General features: G+C 44.2%; 9 protein-coding genes across 9 annotated transcripts; 4 read left to right on the forward strand and 5 right to left on the reverse strand.

The window, feature by feature from the left end:
- Nucleotides 1–91: 91 nt before the first annotated feature.
- On the reverse strand, nucleotides 92–1861 carry L199_002935 (uncharacterized protein; the record flags this gene model as incomplete). The annotated part of the gene is made up of 9 exons (XM_064888673.1): nucleotides 92–318; nucleotides 378–457; nucleotides 549–586; nucleotides 658–716; nucleotides 777–986; nucleotides 1046–1153; nucleotides 1231–1424; nucleotides 1493–1647; nucleotides 1712–1861. The coding sequence occupies 9 exons, from the start codon at nucleotides 1859–1861 to the stop codon at nucleotides 92–94; spliced, it is 1221 nt and encodes a 406-aa protein (XP_064744745.1).
- A 1213-nt stretch (nucleotides 1862–3074) lies between these two features.
- L199_002936 (uncharacterized protein) lies at nucleotides 3075–4816 on the forward strand (the record flags this gene model as incomplete). Its single annotated transcript, XM_064888674.1, has 4 exons — nucleotides 3075–3377; nucleotides 3448–3504; nucleotides 3575–3971; nucleotides 4038–4816. 4 exons carry the CDS (start codon nucleotides 3075–3077, stop codon nucleotides 4814–4816), a joined length of 1536 nt encoding a protein of 511 aa, XP_064744746.1.
- A 188-nt stretch (nucleotides 4817–5004) lies between these two features.
- On the reverse strand, nucleotides 5005–6370 carry L199_002937 (uncharacterized protein; the record flags this gene model as incomplete). The annotated part of the gene is made up of 4 exons (XM_064888675.1): nucleotides 5005–5092; nucleotides 5161–5422; nucleotides 5503–5668; nucleotides 5969–6370. The coding sequence occupies 4 exons, from the start codon at nucleotides 6368–6370 to the stop codon at nucleotides 5005–5007; spliced, it is 918 nt and encodes a 305-aa protein (XP_064744747.1).
- A 1214-nt stretch (nucleotides 6371–7584) lies between these two features.
- L199_002938 (uncharacterized protein) lies at nucleotides 7585–8669 on the forward strand (the record flags this gene model as incomplete). Its single annotated transcript, XM_064888676.1, has 6 exons — nucleotides 7585–7659; nucleotides 7721–7812; nucleotides 8036–8248; nucleotides 8313–8385; nucleotides 8464–8564; nucleotides 8624–8669. 6 exons carry the CDS (start codon nucleotides 7585–7587, stop codon nucleotides 8667–8669), a joined length of 600 nt encoding a protein of 199 aa, XP_064744748.1.
- A 586-nt stretch (nucleotides 8670–9255) lies between these two features.
- On the forward strand, nucleotides 9256–10394 carry L199_002939 (uncharacterized protein; the record flags this gene model as incomplete). The annotated part of the gene is made up of 6 exons (XM_064888677.1): nucleotides 9256–9379; nucleotides 9453–9506; nucleotides 9576–9673; nucleotides 9727–9820; nucleotides 9888–10032; nucleotides 10094–10394. 6 exons carry the CDS (start codon nucleotides 9256–9258, stop codon nucleotides 10392–10394), a joined length of 816 nt encoding a protein of 271 aa, XP_064744749.1.
- Nucleotides 10395–10524: 130 nt separating this feature from the next.
- L199_002940 (uncharacterized protein) lies at nucleotides 10525–13528 on the reverse strand (the record flags this gene model as incomplete). The annotated part of the gene is made up of 13 exons (XM_064888678.1): nucleotides 10525–10791; nucleotides 10882–11238; nucleotides 11300–11352; nucleotides 11427–11577; nucleotides 11639–11719; nucleotides 11783–12136; nucleotides 12192–12296; nucleotides 12368–12487; nucleotides 12545–12644; nucleotides 12696–12873; nucleotides 12940–13048; nucleotides 13103–13302; nucleotides 13366–13528. The coding sequence occupies 13 exons, from the start codon at nucleotides 13526–13528 to the stop codon at nucleotides 10525–10527; spliced, it is 2238 nt and encodes a 745-aa protein (XP_064744750.1).
- Nucleotides 13529–14019: 491 nt separating this feature from the next.
- L199_002941 (uncharacterized protein) lies at nucleotides 14020–17960 on the forward strand (the record flags this gene model as incomplete). The annotated part of the gene is made up of 12 exons (XM_064888679.1): nucleotides 14020–14281; nucleotides 14343–14515; nucleotides 14587–14655; nucleotides 14710–16154; nucleotides 16214–16305; nucleotides 16364–16509; nucleotides 16614–16703; nucleotides 16767–16888; nucleotides 16968–17279; nucleotides 17355–17616; nucleotides 17695–17757; nucleotides 17835–17960. The coding sequence occupies 12 exons, from the start codon at nucleotides 14020–14022 to the stop codon at nucleotides 17958–17960; spliced, it is 3162 nt and encodes a 1053-aa protein (XP_064744751.1).
- Nucleotides 17961–18181: 221 nt separating this feature from the next.
- Nucleotides 18182–20523, reverse strand: L199_002942 (uncharacterized protein; the record flags this gene model as incomplete). Its single annotated transcript, XM_064888680.1, has 10 exons — nucleotides 18182–18353; nucleotides 18455–18657; nucleotides 18724–18780; nucleotides 18852–18977; nucleotides 19041–19061; nucleotides 19133–19453; nucleotides 19526–19603; nucleotides 19702–19825; nucleotides 19905–20092; nucleotides 20158–20523. The coding sequence occupies 10 exons, from the start codon at nucleotides 20521–20523 to the stop codon at nucleotides 18182–18184; spliced, it is 1656 nt and encodes a 551-aa protein (XP_064744752.1).
- Nucleotides 20524–20893: 370 nt separating this feature from the next.
- Nucleotides 20894–22154, reverse strand: L199_002943 (uncharacterized protein; the record flags this gene model as incomplete). Its single annotated transcript, XM_064888681.1, has 5 exons — nucleotides 20894–21046; nucleotides 21157–21364; nucleotides 21445–21618; nucleotides 21692–21797; nucleotides 21881–22154. The coding sequence occupies 5 exons, from the start codon at nucleotides 22152–22154 to the stop codon at nucleotides 20894–20896; spliced, it is 915 nt and encodes a 304-aa protein (XP_064744753.1).
- Between the last annotated feature and the right edge of the window lie 127 nt (nucleotides 22155–22281).

Consider the following 22281-nt stretch of genomic DNA (forward strand, 5'->3'; position numbering starts at 1 on the left):
CATTCGTACTATTATACTACATTCAATATGACCGACTAAATTATATTCTTTTCTGTTTAGTGATACTAAGCCATAACATCACGTCCGATGATCAACCTGTATACTCCCTTGAAGTTATATCCGCACCTTCCGCATTCCAATTAACATACCAGAGTTTCGTCTCCGCGCAAACAACCATCTTGCCTTTACCTGTGAAAGCGAAGTTCGCCGAGGTCGTACCGAGGTATATTCTACCGATTAATAGTCCATCGGGCTTGTAGACGTTTATACCGTCTCCGTTACCTACGTAGACGTTTCCTTGTTTGTCGCAGTGGATACCTAAACATAGACAACCTCCATCAGCTCACAACCTCGAGACCTAATGATGGTTGACTTACCATCTGGTACTCTGATTTCATTATAGGCGAATAATTGACGGTTGGAGAAATTACCATCGTCATTCACATCGTATCGATAGCTATGAATAAGAGGATGAAGATCAGCTTTCATGGACCTAAAAAGATCCCCAAAATGATATATGTTGTAGGCTGTCCTACAAGGCTACTCACATGGTTGACGGGTTGGTATAGTTATATCCCCAGAACCCCTACGGGACAGCCACCTTCAGTTTCTGACTCATAAATCATGCACTGGAAATGAGTCAGACTGCTCACTCACAGAGCTCAATCCGGTATCAGTCACATACGCGTACATTCCATCAGGTGAAAATGTAACACCTATTGGCGTTCTATATCAGTCGCTGAGTACAAGCTGAGATCTAGATCTGCGTTGCTCACCGTTAGTCATATGGAACCCATCTGCCACCGCTCTTACCACACCAGTATCATAATTGAACCTATAAACTTGAGTAGGCAAAACAGGATTAGGTCGGAAATTCTGCACCCAGCCAAAAGGTCCATCTGTAAAGTACAACTCGTGATTTCGAGGATTAACAGCGACATCATTGAGGGAATCATATTGTCTTCCGAAGAAATTATTCAAGATTACTAGAATATCGAGAACGATCAATTAGTAATCCTGGTATAACATTCTGACTTCAACTGACCAGTGGTATTGTCGTTATTGTTTGGATCGACCAGGTACATGGCCGGTGCAATGTTATCACCTTGCCCTTCACCTGTAAAGACTATTCTACCTCTGAAGTTGGTACCACCTATGCATTTTCACTATTCATGAGCTTTCAATAATATATGATAGTCTCAGCCATTATGTTATCATACGAAGACTTACCATTTGGATTGATAACCTGTTGACCTGAATTGACGGTTGTGACATTGACGAAACCACTTCCATTCCCTTGAGCTACTATCTTATCTGCCTCGTCAAGGTATATCTTCTGTACGATCGCTGACTTGTTTAAACCCGTACCGGCAGCCACTGGTCCAGCATTCTGCGCGAAGTATACAGAATTGGTTTCGGGGTGCCTGAAACGATCCACAAACATCAATCTTTCGTCACTTGGTTTTCAAACATCTTGCTGATGACCACTCACCATACCACTGCTTCGTGAAAGATAGGATCCGTCTCCGTCTGGGCGAGCAACGTCAACGTAGGATCTGAACCTATGATATCGTAGAATGCATCGTCGTAGATATGGAATGGTTTCGCTTTTAATGAATCCGAAGTCGTTCCAGGTGGTATGAAATGCTACAACGGAAATAAAGTCAGCATATTAGACACAGGCAACCCAGAGGTACCGTAAGATACACACCGAAGTCCCATTAAATTGAGTGCCTGTAGGTACACTGTCTAATACAGCAAAAGAACGGGGATCAATCTTTTGAGCATATCGAGGGATATCCGCCTTGGCTGTCAGAGCAGTGTAGACGAAAGCGGACAAGATCATTGATTTGTAGCTCATGTTGCGGTAGTGTCGATACATGTGTGGGGTATAGTACCAAGTCCATGGAAGAGTCAAGTCTTATTGCTTCTTATATACCTCGACCGTCGATGGAGACTCGTCGGACCGGAGCAAAGTGGGCAGCTCAAAGGTACTGTATCTTTCCGATTCGGCACCGCACACCCCAGCCAAGATGCGGTAACTAAGGAGATGGATATGGGGCTTAGCGTGGGGCCATCTATGCAAATTGAGGTACGAACTACGGATCGATGCTAAATACGGCATGAGGCAGCCAAGAAGATTTGAGGAAGAGAGACATGATACCAGAGGGTAGGATGCCAAGTGGATACTAAATCCATATAAAGGTGGATATCGATAAGATACCCTTAGAAAATTCCCGTTAGTCTAGTTTCTTGCCAGAACGACGTATAGAAAATGCCCAAGACTCATTTGAGAACGCGCGACAATGATTTTTTGAGAACGCACTTCAAGCAGTGCCAGTTTTCTATCCTATTCTTTCCACAGGATGATGATAAATTCTAGCTATGCCATCCTCATTAGTGGGCGATAAACCCACTTAAGGTATAGGCTCTGTCCGCCACCAAGCGTGATAACCATGTGAGATGACGTTGTTAGACATCTTCCCTGAAAATCACCGACTGGTGCGAATACATGTGGGTGTCGATGTAATAATGTAAGAGACCTCGAGGGTTTTGACTGGTATTCAGTGGACAGAGAGAAGTAATAGCACGTGTCTTTTTTCCATATGTGATGGCATGCCCTCTACAGTGTCTGGTCTTGAATCATGGTCGATCTGGGGAACTGCTCGATTTCGGGTAAAAAAGGCTGCGTCTTCGGTGTGGGGCAACAATAACCATTCACACTGAAAATCAGCTGATGGATGGTCCAGTACATAGCACGTTCAGGTAATTCTGAGGTCATATCATATCACAATCCCATGCATGACATCCGATTGTCCTCGCATTTTCTACCTTTGCATCCACCACCAGTCTAAAGAGACTAGATCATCGGTCTTCGGTCGATTAGTCGTTCATGTCGAAAGCACGTTATATGACCGTACGAGTCACGTCATATCATCATAACCCCCTACCTTTCACACATCCCACACCTCAACGCTGCGCAATCGATTCGTTCCGTATACACCATATATAACACAAGCTGAATTGGTCGACTTCTCACCCTCCTTTTCACCACCAAAGAACGCAGATTCAAAATGCGATTCTCACCTCTAATCCTGTTACCTCTGGTAACTGCCTTACCAGCCAAACAACAATCATCTTCGATCCCAGAATTATCAGTAAACCAATGGAACAACATCCAATCTGGATTCACTGATGGTCTAAGATCGTTATCCTCTTGGTCATGGTCCAAAGCTGAAGATGTCATCGATGAACTCGAAGCTATCTCTGGCATCGCCACTGATAACAAAGATGATGATGATAAATCCTCGTTGACCATTTGGCAAGCTTTGAAAGCTGATCCTCATTCGTTCAGTAAATTGGTCAAGATCATCGAAGTGAGTGATCGATTCATCCTTCCATCGGTGTACAAACGCATGTACGATACTGATACTGCTCATATCGTAGTTCGAAGGTAAAGCCATTGACTATCTTGACGACAAAGACCTTCAAATCACCTTCTTCGTGAGTAGCACTCTCAATTATCCCCGTTTGTAGCGTCAACACTCTCATACTTACAACGATAAATGTGTAGGCACCCAACAACGATGCTCTTACCCCACCTCACCACCACCACGATGACGATGATCACGATCACGATGACTCCCTTGTCGAACTCTTACACAATCCATCTTTGATCACTCTCTCCAATGCCCTCGAATCCGAACCCTCTCTTCTCGCTGCCGATGAAGATGATCACCACCACCACCATCACCATGATGAGGATGATGATCCCGAAAAGCGAAAGAGAAGAAAAGAGATTTTCAGGAAGATTGCCGGCAAAGTCTTGCAATACCATGGTCTCACTAAGGCATACACTGCCCAAGAGTTGGCTCAGAACTCTACTATCGCCACTGCTTTGAAAGCAGAGGATGGATCGTATGGTGGTCTTCACAGGAGAATCAGGATCGATAAACACTTTGTTCCACCTTGTGAGTAATTGTTTTGCTCAACCACCCATGCGCTCAATAGCTAATATGCCACTGCCCCTATCTTAGCTCTCAAGATCAACTTCTACGCCAAGGTACTCGTCTCCGATATCAAGGCTCGAAATGGATATTTCCACACCTTGAACCACCCTCTCATCCCTCCCGGATCAATCATCGAAGAGCTCTTCCTGTTCCCCGACGTATTCTCCACCCTTACCTCGAGCGTTCAAAAAATCCACGGACGAAGGTATCTCGACTGGTCGTACGACAAAGAACACTCTAAACCTGGCCATCCTGAATTCCACGGTAAACCTCTTTTGACCCTCTTCGCCCCTACCAATATCGCCTTCGCAGCCATCCCACCTAAGCTCAAATTCTATCTATTCTCCCCATTCGGTGAACACGCTTTGACCAAATTATTGGCTTACCACTATATCCCCAACACGCTTCTTCTCTCCGAACTGCTTTATACTCAAAAAGAGAAGAAATCGCAAATTGATTCGTTTGTCGATACTTTGGGTGATTACGAATACTTCAATTTGGGCGATGATCCTTCGTTCCATAAAGAAATTGAAATTTCCCCAGCGCTTCCTAATTCTACTCTGAAGATCGAGATCGACAAGACCAAGTTCCTTCCTGTTGAAGGGGCCGTCAAGACCACCATCAAGGTCAATGGACAAGAAGTCAAGGTCATCGACGTACCCGCAAGAAACGGTGCGACTCACGTCATTGACCATCTCCTCATTCCACCTCATCACCACCATGATCACCATGGTAAGGATATTGCTCATCTTGATTCGTGGGAGAACTGGGAGGAGTGGTTCCCTTCTTGGGTTGATCAATTTTAATTTACCGTTGATATTGAACGGTCCATCTGTAGTTAGTACTCATTAGTATATTATTCCTCTGTAGTCAGTATAGCACAAAGAATGGAAGAATGTATGCAGCCATCGCCTAAGATACATCTCATACAAGTCTAGTTTCAGTGTCCATGAACTAATACAACGAACATTTTTTATTGTTACAACCTATTCTCTCATTGATGAGTCTTTCCTTTCTTCGGCGAATGTTCCTTATCAGTATCTTTCTCTGTTTCCGCGGACACTATCCTCTTTCTGTCGTTTCTATTTTGAGATAGTAATTTAGCTAGATTTCGCATGATATATAGTCAACGAGACGAGTTGGCACTTACACCGCATGCACTACTTGACCAGCTTCATTACAAGCATCATCCACTGCCAGCTTTCTAGCTGGACCATCTATCTTCGTATCCTGTTCATCTCCGTCCAAATCATTTGACTTGGTTTTTATTTCCCATCGACCAATATCTTCTACTACCTTAGATGCCAACTTATCTTCTTGTACCCCACTTGATCCATTCTCATCAAATTCCGATTCACTAGATGTAGATTTCTGACTTTTCCCATCTTTACCATCTGATTCTCTAGTACCAACTGTTTCACTTATGCATTGGATATCAATAGAATTGTTGGAATTGTCAGACGGATCCTCTAATCTCAATATTTCCTTTTACAATATTCAATGAAGCGATAAGGAGAGGAATACAACGTCGATCGTCGGTTGAGGTATCGGTTAGGTATCGTGGGATTGGCATGTGGTGCGGTAACGAATATCAAATTCGAAGGGTTTTCTTCAAATTTGACATACTGAGAGATGACCTGAAAATGGCCACCCAATTCCTATATGAGTATCGTATACATCAGCATAAGAATGGTCTTATATTATGAGTCATCTCCTCCCATCCCCCCTCCCCTCCTCCCCTCCTCCCATCCTCCCATCCTCCCATCCTCTAACCCTTCCAGTTCATCTTTCTCGTCACTCTCCCTCTCTCGCCATATCATCCTCTTGTCCACCTATGCCGTCTTACAGTCACTGGTGCACAGACAAAACGCCGATCATTCCGCTTCCCTTTATGACCATGTATGCATATGATCTTCCGCAGATCTTTTGAACTCGATGCAATCAATCACTTCACTCACAGTAACGAAATTTCGAATATACCTAGATGCAAAATTCCATAAAACTATCTCTTCAAACAGTTCTTTCTCGTCCACAGCGTCGACACTGATGAATTCATTCTTTTTCCGTTTCGTATCTTCTTTTATCTTACATCCATCCACAAAGTAGAATGCACCTTCGAGATTATCCGAAACAATAAAGACTATCTTGAACCCCGATAAGAACTGCCGATGCTTAGGATAGGTTGATACTGAAGGTATACCTAAATCTTGCCTTATCGAATCTTCATCATGGGTAATTTCTCGCCTAAAATACTTCTTAACTGTTGAAAAGTCGGCGTTGGCAGCGGTTGTGGTAGTCGGGCTTTCTGGTGGGATCCAAGCCGAAGTTTGACTTTTGTCTCTATACGCTGTAGACGCCATGGTATAAGTATATGTGATGATGGTATCGAGTCACTAACGCAGAGAATGAACACAACAATCAATAATGAACAGGAGTTATCTGCTGTATTTCAGTAGGGTATGAGTGATTCCGCGAGTCGACTCAACCAATGACCAATATACTGGATTGAATTACATACGTCAATTCATCTCGCACCACATCAGCAAATGCCGAAGATTCCTCAAAGTCGCAAAGGCGGTCTGGATGTGGTTCTGGGCATACCTATTGACCAATACAAATGTTTAGTACATTCCTTTCCTCGTCATCCCAGCTGGTTGGACTGGTACGCTGGTTGGGCACATTCCCAGTCGTGTCCTATATTGCGGCACATAGTGAGATAGCGGGTCCACCAATCTGCCGTTCATGCATGACCGATGAAGGGTTTCAAGTCAACGGGTGAAGACTTGATACACCGAGGTCGTGATCCAACATGTTCCGTAGTTGACACTTGGGGTCGCACTCCGAGGGCGTGAGAGATGTCTCTCTAATCCACTGAAAATCATCAGGTGGCGAGAAAGGAATGTATCATAGTACCTTGTAATGAACATTCTTTTTTTTTGTAATACTTCTTCTTGTTCAGTCCACTCAACTCACACATCGTCATGATCTCGAGTGCGGTGCTCAACGCGTCAAGCATCGTCGTCGCTATCACACACACCGTTGTCGATGCATGTGATGCATTCCTTATTGAGAAGTTTCATTCTTTTACGCGTCTTCGATGCATACGATGCACAACATCGTTACAGGTGACACCTTATGATGTTTTCAGTACTTCTCAGGTGGATTTTTCAGAGATGAAGTCATCGTTATGCATAGCACTTACTGATGCATAAACTGCATAAAGATAATTATCTCGACTGGCTCTTTCGCGTATGCTCGTTCATCGGCTCGATGATATAGCAGAATATGATAATGTCGATAATGCAAATATAGAGGTGTATGGAGGATTAAGCTGATTTCTTGGGTTGTGAGATACCTACCCTTCGAAGAAATCATCTGTCCCTTTATGATGTGACATCCTCCCTCCACCTTCACCAAACATGTTACCAAACAGTGTGTTATTACCATAACAAGCAATACATCAAGGTTGTTACCGTTTAACACGATTACCGAACAGACCTCCATCCGTCGTTGATTCCATCCATAACAACCCTTTCTCATCATTCACAACGCCAACATACATAGTAAAATCACAATGGATCACGGTGACCACTCTGGACATGGCGGCCATTCGATGCCTGGGATGGAACATGGTATGCCAGCATGTTCTGTGAGTGGATACAACTCTTTTCTTGACATGCCGAAGATTGCTGATTGAGCTTGATGTTTAGATGAACATGCTGTGGAACAATCAAGTTGCGAATACTTGTGTAGTCTTTGAGTCATGGCATATATCGGGTCCTGTGACAATGGCCATCTCATGGTGAGTGGACTAAACAAGTCAAGATATCTCTCTCTGGCTTTCGCTCCGACAAACCTATTCATATCGGTGGTTGCTACCTCACTTCTCCCCAACGGCCTGCCTTCGATTCCCACCCGTCGAATCTTTCAATCCTTGATCGTCTCGTACACCCATTCATCTATATACTCCATGGATACTGCTTGGTACTCGATCAAAACATCAGCTGATCAGTTCGCCTAACCAGCATCGCAGTCATAGCGATTTCATTTGGATATTCCACTCTGCTGAACACGATCAAATCGATGGACCGTAAAATCGCCTTATCCCTATATCAGACATCCCCACCCAACCGAAGGGAGAGCGTACACCCCAATGGGATCAGGCGGGAGAGCAGTATACCTCCTGTAGCAGGTGGATATAGTGCCATTGAAGGTGGTGCACTGGCTAAGGCCGGAATGTGAGTACTGTTTCTAACATCAGTATCAGTCAATATTGTTTACTGACTAATGGATTCTCGGTAGGACCCGATTGTCGCTCTCAACACGTCTGACAAGAGCTTTCCTCTATGCTCTATCAGTCGCAATCTCATTCTGGGTATGTCATGTTATTATCCTATCTCGGCCAAATCCTGACATAAATTATCATTTTATTGACTATGTATCTGTACAACAGCTTATGCTGGTAGCTATGACCTACAACACATATCTGTTCGCATCTATAATTATTGGAGCCTTCTTAGGACATGTCATGTACGAGGGTGAGATGGACGTAGGGTAAGTCCAGCTGTCGTGTCCGTCGTCACTAAAATGCAGCTGATTCGGGTCTGTTGTAGATCTGTTCTAGGAGGCGGGAATGGGAAAGGATTAGCATGCCATTAGATCAATTCAGGATGTAACATAGATGAACAGTGTAATGTATGCTATGTTCTCTTGGCCGTTCACTGGAAGACACTATTAACTATACAACTGATATTGGTATTACGTGCTGACCCGTTACACGCTACTCATCCTTTCGATACGATCTCACTGAAACCCGTATGAAAATTCATCTTCAAAGGAAGTCAAAGTGTGTCATTCGTAACTTGGGCTCGAATACCGCTAACGAGATATATCGATTATGAAGCAAGGATCGAATGAAAGGATACTACAATTAGTGATGCTCAACAACGTCATCACTTCATCTGTCGCGCATCTCGCTTCAACGTTGGCTGGGATAGGGAGATAAGATAGATCAATATCACATCTAATACTGCAGGTTTTGATCTTGTCTTTACATCTTTCATCTTCCATCTCACACCATAACCCATCTCATCGCTTAACCCTTAAATCCACAACCCGGCTCTCCTTCCCAAAACACAACTTCATTCTTCTCGTCACACGCTCCACAACTACTGATCATATACCATACTGATAACGACTAACACCATTCCTCAAAAATCGTCTTTACTTTCCAAGTGCACATAAAATGGCGGACGAAAAGAAACCATGGTTAGGTAGGGAGACCTGGCCAACCGTATGGATATGGATATGTTTCCTATTCAACCTAGTGGGTATATTAGCTTTGATCATCTTGATCGTAGCTGAAGTATGTGAGTTGATTTGAACCACATTTGGGGCCAAACGCTGAATCATTAGCTAATATCGACTTCTTGAAAATAATAGTCATCATCGTAGCCAATTTCCATAATTACGTGGCTCAGTATGGACATCATTATCGTGAGTGAAATCGAGAACGGCTCACTAGGCAAGCAAGGGGCTGACAGGTGATCTGATAATTCTATATAGCCGCTAGAGGGTATCAAGGTGGTGATGGAGTAGGTTACGTGGACTGGACTAACGCACCAAAACATATGGGATCAGCTGTATGGATGATCTTATATCAAGTGAGCAACCCCGGTCAATACACCTATTCATTGCTGACTGACGTGATGATTAGCTATCGATAATCGTCTTGATCACTCTGACCATCGCCTCTGATCTAGCTTGGCGAGCAAGCTCGTACAATGCATGGGGTGGACGATGGATTGAATGTAGGTTCTTACATATATTCCAATCGAAGTTTAATTGGGCGCAAACGGTACTGATATCGTCGATTAGCTTTCTACGCTACTGGTCTGATGTCAGGACCTAATCACCCCAATATGATGTACTACGTCGCTGCCAACGCTTTCTTCAAGCTTTTCATCGTTATACTGTACATGTCTCAGTCGTTCTACGGTATGGAAGGTACCACCTCTCACAAGTGAATAAAAACCATATCACTACATGTTCGCAAGGGAACTGATGTTTCTTGATGTTGCTAGGTCACCATATGCCGGCAAGGATCATTCCAGCCCAACATATTATTACGATGATGATAACGGCGGAGGAGGATACAATGGTGATTACCATGGTGGTAATGATTGGAGAAGGAATAACGATTCAAGTAGACCACCTTGGAGGATATACGGTACAGAAGCTTTCGTTTATTACATGGGCTGGATAGTCCTCTTCTCAATTTTACCTAGCATGATAGCTTTCTTGTACTTGACTAATTGGGGTAAAGAGAAAGCTGAAGCTGCTAAGAGTGCTGATGCCGAGAAAAAAGGTGAGGAGAAGAAGTAGAATGAGATTTCGATTGATCGTTAGTATATGTGTATAGTAGTAGTTTGATCTGTCGTGGAGTTATCGTTATAAAGCTGCATTACATACATATATCACATGCTTGAATGTGATCAGTGTACCAGGTTTCCTTTTACGGAGCGACGTTACCCCACTTATGCTCTTTCAGCCATTCGCCGCCATATTCCTCATACTCTGCTCTCGTGACTCTAGCTTCCTTCGCTTCGGCAGTATTACTCCACTCAGCCATTCCTTTCCAAGCTTCCAATCTCGGATCAACCCCATCAAGCGAAGAGACAATTTTGAGAGGTGCCCGGAAAGGGAAGATGGGTGTCAGGGTATTACGCAGCCGAGGTATAAGATTAGGTATATTCGCTCCTCCACCCGTCACAAATATACACTATGACGATAAATCATGATCAGTTTGATTCTGTATATTCGATGGACTGAAAGCAGTAGCCGTCAAGAACGATAAATCATGATTACTCACTTGCATTAATCTCCTTTTCTCTTCCTCTTCAAATCCATTCAATACCCATCCTGCAACTTCCCCTAACCCGGCAGAATCGATGCCCCACATAGATGGCTGGAACCATGTCTCAGGTACTCTGATCCTCTCTACGTTCAGATGTAGTTGATGATTCAACTTGATATCGTCGAAATCGTATTTCTGCCCAGTTGGTAGTCCACCTCGCACAAACGCATTAATAAGTTTATTTTTAGCTTCCGCTCGTCCGATTAGTGTATTTTCTTCGGTAAAGGACGGATCGTATTGCAGTAATCTTGATTCTAGAGACTGGAGTAGTAGTTGATCATCTTCTTCTGCTTCGGACTCGTCATCTCCGCCCTGTCGAAAAGATATATCTGAGCTTCCTATATTCATTTGGAGTACTTTAGGAGTGACTCACGATTTCTCGATAGACATGCCAATCAGAGTCATCCATTCCAAATCCATCATCATCTATCAGAACAGGGTTTTTAATCAGTTCACGATATCGTAATTACAACGTATATCCGCTTAGTAGCAGGACTTACCTTCTCCCTTCTTTCTCTTCTTGCTACCACTGGTTTTCTCCTCTGCTGCCAAGCTTGCAATGTTCTTCATCCTATTCTGAGCAGCAGCAGATTTCCTATCTCCAAGTTGTGCTTTGCGCTTCTTTCTCTCCTGTATACGAGCGATGACAGACTGTGCAAGAGGTCTATTAGCTGCGAAATCTACACGGTTTTTGGAGAGAGGGAGTGCTAACCTCTTGTTCCTCTTTGAGACGGGATGACCATCCAGTAAGATTGGTCGTCCTTTCCTCCTCTTCCAACCTCTTCTCTTCCTCCTATTCACGGGAACACCAACACGATCAGCATCGCAAATTAGATTGAGGATATCCTTCACTGACCAGTTTTTCCCTTTCTTTCTTCTTCTCTTCTCTAGCTTTTACTCTCGCCTCCCAACCAGCTTTCATCAACCTCTGTCTTCTCTTCTCTTTGATTTCTTCTTCGTTCAGTTCCGAATCAGGTCGATCAACAAGGGGGAAAACAGGTTCTTCTTCAGGTTCCTCCTCCATACCCAAATCTTTACGCTGCTTCTTCCTGACTTCGATTTCAGTCTTTTTAATCCAACTATCCATCTCAGCTTCCGTCTCAAATGGTGTCATCTCCTGTAACCTCGATAGGAATTCGGCCTTTTTGTATTGTGGTCTTTCAGATTGAAGTAATTTGTATTCTTCCAGCTCTGCGACTTTTGCTGCGAGCTGATGTTTTATATCAGTCAGCTAATTTGCCGGAAATGAAGGCTTTATAGCTCACTTTTTGGGCACGTTGCTTAGCCTGCATCTCCTGTAAACGCTTTCCTTGCTCTTTCCTCCTTTCCGCTGCAGCTGCTAGTTCAGCTTCAGTTTTCTCATTCACCTCCTACATTTCATATAGCAGAATCAGCAGCCGAACATGATTTTGAAGTGAAAACATTACGGAACACAGCTTACTGGCGCAGTGAATGGGAATTGTACTATCTTTGTCATCTCAGATAATTTCGCAGGATCAGCCAGGCTGTTCAATTCCTTATCGTAGTCGGTAGAAAAGTAGCATGTTTCTCGAAACATGAACTAATATATCGATGTCAGCATAAGAACGTTCTGAATTCTCGCTAAAAGTTTACTTACAGTTGCCTGTGATGGTGTGACTTTCGTTGGGAAAGCCGGATACTTAAGTTGGGCAAGTTTGAGCATCAGCTCAGAAGCTTGAGCGCCTCCCCAAGGGATCCTAAATAGAACAATCAGCTCATGTACCTTCATCACTTCGAGCTCAGCTAACCTCTTAGCACGGCTCATGATTCCCCTGCCGTTCACTACAGGTATAACGGTACTCGCTTGATGACCTAGACTAACGGCTAACCCATCCTGATGTTTCTGCCTTGAAAAAGCAAATAAGGAATCTATCCCGAAAGTCACCGAAGGAGCGTTGTACAGCTCGAAGAGAAGTTCGGATGTCACTGAGTGTGCATGAAACAAAGGTAAGCTCTCGGTTCTTGTGATGCAAAAGGGGAAGTGCAGCTTACTAGCTCGACTGAACAGAGGATTTGCCAATCTTTCCGTCATCACTATCGGCTGTTCTATCTTCGGACTATCGATACCTAGTGTACAGAACGTCATGTCCAACGCACATTCCTATTTATGCCGTCAGTCCTGTCCTTTCTCAAAGCTTTGATACTGGAAGCTCACCAGTAAATCTGAATGTATCAATAGATCTCCATCAAACATCGTTCTAATGTTGCTCCTGGAGTTCGCGTCTACCTCAGTATCTCTCCCAAATAACAGCAAATTTCTCCCGAACTTCCTCTCTCTATACTTCGCTATGATATTTGGTCTATCGACATAAGGCGTTGACATGGAGCTGAATCCCGCTCGCCATGAGTGAGCACCTAAGAAACCGAGGTACCGTCAGTTCGGCTAGCCCAAGAGAAGAGGAGGGCTGATCAACTGACCATTGTCTATGCATATAGATGGGTCTTGACCATCCAGGGAATGATAGTCGAACGGAGGCTGAGGTTGAGCATCGTACCCTCCTTCTGGGATATAGACTATATTCGTCCGGGAAGGTGAGGGAGGGCGTGAGGAGGAAGCGTGATTGTTCTCGACACCGTTCATGCTTGACGGTCCAGCAGTTGGGATTGACGATTAATGAACGGATAAGATATTGCACCAGTGTGACGAGCGACGAGGATCAAGGATGATGGAGGTCGTGTATGGGATATGACAGGTGAATGGAAAGATGTACGCCAACAACAAACAATGATGGATGAATGGGAGATTGGGAACAGCATAGACAGTCCTAGCAAAGCGACGGACTGCAAAGTCTATGCTGTTCTCTTGATTACCTTTGTATATAACCGTGCCTGGTCAATTCACGATTGCGCTTGGACCACCGTCTCTCGACTTTCTTTCGATGGGATGAAGAAGCATCATCATGGTCATAACATCACAGGATCAACATCTCCCAACACTTGTGCATATCGACGTCCTCGTACTATTCGCAAATCCTAGCATAAAACACTCAAAAGCTCCTTGATAGCTTTGAGCATTGATTTGATCTTTAGAGAACTACCTTCACCCAAATGTCACGAATATGATCGACAACGATGAGTTTAGTAAGGATTCGCCAGTGTATCAGACTGGGAAGGAACAGTAAACCTATATTGGGATTACTCATATGCGGCAGGTCATATTCGACGACTGATACAATCAGAAAGGCAGCCTCGAGGTCTGAGAAGATCACAACGAGCTTCAATCTATCGGATCTTCCAACGCGGAAGCTTGGTGACGATGGACAACCTCTTCCACCACTAGGAAAATGGAGAGAACATGTGGTATCGCATGCAAACGTGGATGATTTACAAAATGGTGAGCCTAGTAGAGCTATGTGTGTGTTGGTCTGAGTACCAATACTGATCAACAATCTCAGCTTCACCTCAACTCGATACTGCCGTCTTGTCGCCTGCCGAGGAGCAAGCCGAGATCGACAGGGCTATAGCAGCAGGTATTATACCAAGCTCCGATCTTTCAAGAGAGGTATATACCAACTGGCTTAGATTCCCGGACTGTATTCTTTTGACCAGAGTAGGGAAATTCTATGAAGTGAGTTCAGTATCCGCTCAATTTTTCAAGTAATCTTGATCGCTGACTTGCAACAATGCTTGCTCAAACAGTCATATTTCGAACCCGCTCGGCAATTGTCCTCAATACTGAATATTAAACTTGCTCAAAAATCATACAAAGTCGCCGACCCCAACCAGACACAAGAGACGAAATCTTCAAAATCAAAATCCAAGGGGAAAGATATAGAACGGAAATTCCCTTTTGCCGGTTTTCCAGTTGCTGCATTAGACAAATACCTCAAGATACTAGTACAGGAATTAGGTCATACCGTTGTGATAGTTGAAGAATATGACGAAGAGGGATCCATCGCATATGTCGGAAAGAAGCTTACTGCTGCTACGGGACCAAAAGAAAGAAGGGTTTATAGGGTAGTCACTCCGGGTACGATGATTGATGAGGGTTGGTTAGATGGGAACGAATCTAGATACCTACTTGCTATCTCACTCGGGAAAGATAATATCGATCTGGATGGAAAGAAAAGCACTCAAGTATCATTGGCTTATACGGATGCCTCGACCGGCGAATTCTTTACTAAAGAAACTACTTTGGCCAATATAGAAGATGAGCTAGCTAGAATTGCACCTCGTGAAGTCGTTCTCGATAGATCACTACTATCGATATGGCAGGATAACACCATTAGGCCAAATTCCAATATTGGCATCGCTACGACAGATCTCTTCAACCTCCTTCAAGTACTGGGTGTACATGTATCTTTCGCCGATCCATATCAATCGCCTCCATTATGGAGCAGTAATATTCTTCCTTCCGATATACCTTCTCGGCCCAGGACCACAGAGGGTATCGCAATAGCACTACTTAGACATCATCTTCAATATGCCCTACGGGAGTCTATGCCAGCTTTGACTCAGCCGAGCCGACAGGTCAGCGAAGCTCAAATGCAAATCGATGCAGCAACCTTACAAGCTTTGGAAATTAGGCATGCGCTGCGCCCGGGTGGATTGGTAGCTATTGGAGAGAGACAAACGATCTCCCCTGTATCATCGCGAGGTACTTTACTCTCTGTCATATCAAAGACTGTCACTCAATCAGGTCATAGACTATTGATCCGTACACTCACTTCACCGTCAACTTCGTTGGAAATTATCAATTCCAGATTGAACCTGGTTCAAGCGTTTCATGACAGGGAGGATCTAAGAGAGGAGCTGAGGGATATACTCAGAGGCATAGAAGATGTCATGCGTATCGTACAGAGATTTAGAGGACAAAGGGGAAGTAATAGGGATATATGGGACGTGGGCGTGTGGATCAGGACCGTCGAAGGTATATTAATTCGGGTCAAGGGTGAACTAGCGTATGAGATACAGAATGACAAGGATCGAGCTGGATCAGAAGGAGTCCTACGCCTACAAGAGCTCATAGGACAATTTCAGCCCCTTGGTGATCTAGCTAAGAAGATCGAAGACTCAATTGACGAAAATGCTATCATGTGGAGCTCTACCCCGGAAGAGAGCGAAGACGGGGACGAAGATCCCGGAGAAACTATGATAGCCAATGAGGGAGAAAGAGCTAGTAGCAAAGAACTCAAGGAAAGTAAGAAAGATAAAATTGACAGGGAGAAACAAGAAAAAGAGGATAGACAATGGTGGATCCTCCCAACGTGAGCTAATGATGACCCGAGGGCTATCGGTCAGAAGCTGACCTGACGCGGTCATCCAGCTTCTCAAAAGAGCTTCAGGCTCTGCATGAAGAGCTCGCAACGCTGAAGTACGAGAAGGAGAAATTGCAGTATGAACTAGCCAAAAGATACGGTGAGTTGACGCCCTGAAATCAATTATATGGTTCTAGCTCATTAGCCTGGTAACCCAGCCACACCCAATCTGAAACTTCTCAAAGGGATGAGGTATGGATACCATGTACAAATGACGTCAAGTGAAGCTTCAAAAGTTGAGAAAGCCAGATCGCTAGAGAGAATCGGTGGGACAAGTGGGAAGATCGCGTACTTCGCACATGGTGTAAGTCTAAATAATTTGATGACATGGACAACAACAAGATAGCCCTGAGCGTCTCATTGTGATTATGTGTCCTAGGGAGCTAATATGTGCGTTTGATGAAATAGCCTTGGTCAGCTCTGGGCGCTAAGACTGAAATAGCCATGGAGACGCTTTCTATCGCTCAGCGGCGAGCTGAAAGAGATCTGAGAAGTATGGTACGTTCGAAGACCTCCTTTTCTCTACCGATTCTGGGTACTGATTGATGCATCTCTCGATAGATCACTGAACAAGCTGACAGGATCCAAAAGAATGCCGAATTGGTGGACGAGATAGACCTGACGATGAGCTTTGCTCAAAATGCCAAAGAAATGGGATGGGTCAGACCCGAGCTGGATGACTCGTGAGGGTTCCTCAGCTCAAGAAAAGCATTCCTAGAACCAACAAGCTGACAGCTTATTTTTGAACGTCTCAAAAATCAGTACCGACTTGGATATTATAGCAGGAAGACATCCGTCAATTGAATCATCCCTACTCCAGTCTTCTAGAACTTTCACTCCCAACGACACACATATGAACTCGTCATCCCATCTACATATCATCACTGGCCCGAACCAAGGTGGTAAATCCACCTTGTTACGTCAGACAGCAGTCATAGCAATCTTAGCTCAGAGCGGGTCGTTCGTCCCTGCTGAGACAGCTAGAATCGGTATCGTCGATAAAGTTTTCAGTCGGATTGGAGCGAGAGATGATCTCTGGAGGGATAGGAGTACATTCATGCTTGAAATGGTCGAGTTAGTGTCTCTACCTTGATCATACTCTGCCAAATTGGTACGTCCGGACAGGCTAATTTTGCGATATTCCTGCAGGACCGCTGCCATTCTCAAAAATGCTACCAGGAATTCATTAGTGATTATGGATGAGATTGGTAGAGGTACGACCTTACAGGCTGGCGTCTCAATTGCATATTCAACCTTGGACTATATCCTAAATCATATTGGATGTAGAACAATGTTCGCAACTCATTATCATGAGTTGGGAAGAATGTTGGCATACGAAGACGATCGAAATGACGGAAAGGGAATGGGCAGGAAGGGAGTGGAATATTGGTGTACCGATGTTGATGAGTTGGTATGTCACGTCACGGCGTCTGATTTTGCGGAATCCCAGCCATTGTCATGAGCTAATATAAAGACCTTATCTGAATAGGATCAAGCTTTCTCGTATTCTTACAAAGTGAAACCTGGTATCAATCATCAGTCCCATGCCATTGTAAGCTGCCTCCTCCACTCCCTTTGTTCGGAGAACCCAGCTTATTATGTTCTTTTCACTTCTCATCAATGTCACAGAAAGCAGCCAGATTGGCAGGAATGCCAGAATCGTTCCTCCAGACAGCCGAAGATACACTCAAACACGTACAGAAGACAGGGCAGTTTGATCCACCTCCTACTGTCTCGCAACCCGAAAACACATGATTTTGCATCCAGCATCTTGACTCTATCAAATAGATCCCTTTATCGAACTTTTTTTTCTCAAACATATCATAGTTGATTTACCGGACGGACAAGATATATATACCTGCATCATTCATATCAAAGCATTTGCATTGTTTTCATTGATCATCATTACATAATAAACTACATTAGACATTAGGAGGATGTACATTATGAACATACACATCAGGGATACTCTCCTCTCAACCCCTCTCATTTTCGTCATTTTCGTCATCTTCCTCATAACAGATTGACCAATCCACATCTTGCCTTGCAAATTGCTGACTATCCACAAACGAATCCAATTCACATAGACCGAAATTGGCTAATCCTGAAAATTCGCATGACGGATGATTACCAGATTCGATCTTATCGCTACAATGCACAAAGCGACGATGTAGTAAGTAAAATGCTAAGGGCGTGCGTCAAGTTGGCTTTGGAGTATGGTGAAGAATGTAGGCCACGAAATGACTCACTTGATCAGAATTCTAATATAGTCCCTCTTACCATCATTACCTTGATCGTCCCTCAATGGACTTCCAGCTTCTGGATCGGGCTCCCAATTGCCCATCTTACATGACACTCTCTCAAACGCGATTCGAGCTCCGAAGGGTACAATCCGGGATAGTATATAAGTTCGTTTAGGAGGTACTGAGGTGGTGGGCAAAGGACGGTGTTGCTGTAAAGATTATCAAGGAAAGCGGTCAACCAGGTTCTTAAATGGATCTGGTTTTCATACACTCACTGTCAATAATCCCAAAGCTGAGATTGTTTCCAATATCTCGTTGTCATGTCCAAAATCCTTTCCAAACAAGTGTGTATTAGCTGTGTGTTTGCTGTCGGTGATCTGTCGTGAGGAGAGGTGCAACTCACTACGAAGAAACGTTTGCCACCCTTCGGGAAGGTCCTCTCATCAGAATCTAGGGTATGATTCGTTGTGGTGTTGTCGATGACATCCGAGTCTGTCAATCTAGCGAGGAGCTCATTCACATATCCAGCCTAAACACCATGACCATCGTATGAGCTATGAACAGCTGATTAAGCACGGAAACAAAAGCTTACCCCCATCGTAGGCCCGTATCGCTGAGCGATTAAGAAATCGTTTAGCTCTCCTGAGCCTAACATGCTTTGAAACTGAGAGGTGTAGTACTCACACTCGTTTCACCGAGATCATACCATCTTTTCAGATCTTTGCCGTGGCCGAAGATTTCCCATTCTTCCTTCGTAAAGATACCACACCATTTCGACCAGCCTTCCCATTCTGTACCCTTGCTCTGAGAATCATAGCCACACATATCTGCCAGACACACTAGATCATCCGTATCAAGTGCCGGCCGAGGCTTCAGCACCGCATTTAATCGATTCAACGTAGGCTCGAGAAGTGGTGATAAGTCTGTAAACCTGAGCTCGCTAGGTTTGGGAGAAAGGTTCTGGAACGCTGGACATGAATGTACTGATAGTGTGTTGTTAAATGCCTATGGTATGGCCAATGTGGCTTGTGTCAGTTCCGTTCATTTGCATACTAAATCCAAAGATAGGTGACATACCTCTCCTTCAGGAATGACCAAGTCGACTTTGGGTAGTTTAGACACATCTCGCAACTTGAATCTTTCGCCTCTGAAGCCCTAAAATTCAAAATTATCAGCTCAAAATAATCTCCACTAGGAATATCGAAAGCAGCTGTCCGAGTCATGATCTGATCAATAGCAAGCTGTACACCCACCTCAAGCCAATATCCCGAAGTCTCAACTACTCTTTCACCACCAGAAGACCTAGTAAAGACACCTTCTGCGTTTCGCAAGAACGAGCCGTACATCTGCTTGACTTGCCTTCCAGATATCCATGATCTGTTCGGGAAAGAGAGTTGATCAGCTACTTGATTTGGATCGACACAGTCAATGTCGTCCCAATTGATCGATCACTTACTGTTTTCTACCTTGATCTGTCAATCCATCGAAATCCCAATCTTTCAACTTTAGATCCGCTTTGGTTAAGAAAGCAAGTTCGGGATGCCTTCTTGGCATCTGAACGTCTCGGTTCTCGAGCTTCTTCATAGCTGATAGTAGACATTCCCCAACGCTGGAAGTAGGATACCTAGCGGCATGCCTGTGTAGCTATATTATTCAGCACATATAAGCTTTTTGACCGTGTTGTATACAATACGATGAAGAAAGCTTACGACGGTGACCTGCGATATCTCACATCCTTTCGGCAGGTCCTTGTTCCCACCTCCAGGTCCTAGTGGTCGAAAAGGAGCATAAGGTCCTTGATTCCTCCACCACGTCTGCTCTAATCCATTTCGACCGCTTAAAGCTTTACATAGAGGTGTGACGTAGCAGTGCCCGTAGGAAGATACATCCCATGCTAGGAAGGCGACTATGAGAAGAAGGATAAGGGTGAATATGATAGAGAATACGGGTACAGGGTGTCTACCGTTCCGCTTGTGACGACGACGGGGAGGATGATGAGATTGGATGGTAACGATTGTAGGTCGGAGAAGGGGAGCCTGCTCAGCTCCACGACCGTGACCAGAGGAGTGATACATGGCCCCAGACCGTTCTAATTCGGGTTGGGTTCTCCAGTAAGGTGGATGGGTGGCTTCAATGCAAGATGAGGAATGTTACTTGAAAGAATCAAAAGTCCAGTCTTTTGATTTCATGTCTCAGCTTGACGTCTTCGCACTTCTGAACCAGATTGGAGAGGAACCACGTGCATGATGGTGCCCCACTTTGCCCAGTTTGACAGCAACTCTCTCACGGTGGCCTAGCTTCGAAGCGACCAGGATCAAAGAGAAAGACAGAAGCTCTCCCATATGTTTTCGGTACGTGGTGTACGTGGTCAAAAGAAGTATGGATAAGAAATATGCATGCAATGTGAGAAAGAAGAGTGCGCTGCGTTGTATCCACTACTTCCACCTAGTCCTTCTTCACTTCCTGTTGCTCGATCAGTTTACCTTTGACTTTCCAATCGCACGTAATATCCACCGGGAAAATCTCGAATATTATATTTTCAATTACCCTCTGTTCTCGTCTTATGGGTTGTTGACCTTTCTTCTGGGTGGTGAGTGCCTGAATCATCAAACCGATATATCAGCTCTCATTCATTACAGTCATGTAACCAAATCTGGTCGATGAGAAGAAATTTGCGGTTTGCGGTTGGCCGTTGCGATTGAATTTACCTGCTGGGTATCAAACCTAATGACAACCTGAGCAGCCATCTTCATATCCCTAGGATCGACTACCGTCATCCTACTAGAAACCAAATAAGGCGGTCGGTTCTCTTTGATCAATTCCCATGACATCGTATCTTTTCTACCTCGAATAACATTGAGAGCAGCTGCCAGAGCATTATCTTTCGATATGGCAGATGCCTGTCCTATCGTACCTCTATACCATCGCAACCGCAATAAAGCAGTACATCAGTTGACTTTTATTCTAGTATAGGGAAAGCGCCTGACTGGACTCACTCAGCTTGTATCTTCATATAATCCTGATACATCTTATTAAAGTAGATCATCGATTTCTTGAAATAATTCTGTCTTCTAGTCCATAGCATGAATTGTCTCCATGCGTCTGGGGCACTTCGTCGCATGTCATTCTGGTATGGCGGTAGAGCACCTCGTTTGATAATTTCGTTGAGCCTATATTCACGTCATATGCACATATCAACAAGTCGAACATACGAATGTGTCGGAGGAAGAAAAATCTACTTACGATTGTCTAGTCAAGGATGCTCGTTCTTTCCTCTCCTCCTTATACGTCCGATCACCCGTATAAGGCGCGAAGTACCAGACAGGTTTCTGGGGATCTACGTATGATTCTACATCGATAATCAATAGTCGAAATATAGTCAGTATACAAGAATATCACTCAGATAGTTCGCGATGATGATTTTCTACTCACCAAAAACAGGTAAATTTTGTACACCCACATCCATACCAGGATTCGTCCTACTCGCCCTAGCCAGCATCTGTTTCTGCTCCTCCAATTCTCTCTCTACATCTTGTACGGATCGCGACTTGGACATCTTAGCTGCATGTTGAGTTGAGGTTGATGATAAGTTTCGCAACTGCACATAACGTCTGGGCGCGACTCGAGAAGACAGGAACGGTTTCGCGAGTGTTTGGATAGCAGAGGATGATGGAGCTGCCGCTCTGAGCGTAGGTAGGAATGACATGTTGCTTGGTTTATAAGCCGTCAACGGTGTAATGGATATTGCAAGTATACAAGCAAATTTCGAGATATGTTTGATATGGCACTATTTTCTGTTAACTTATTCATCGGCTACCGACACACACCTGCAT

Source organism: Kwoniella botswanensis, chromosome 1 (assembly GCF_036426115.1).
Source record: "Kwoniella botswanensis chromosome 1, complete sequence".
NCBI classification, from domain to species: Eukaryota; Fungi; Basidiomycota; class Tremellomycetes; order Tremellales; family Cryptococcaceae; genus Kwoniella; species Kwoniella botswanensis.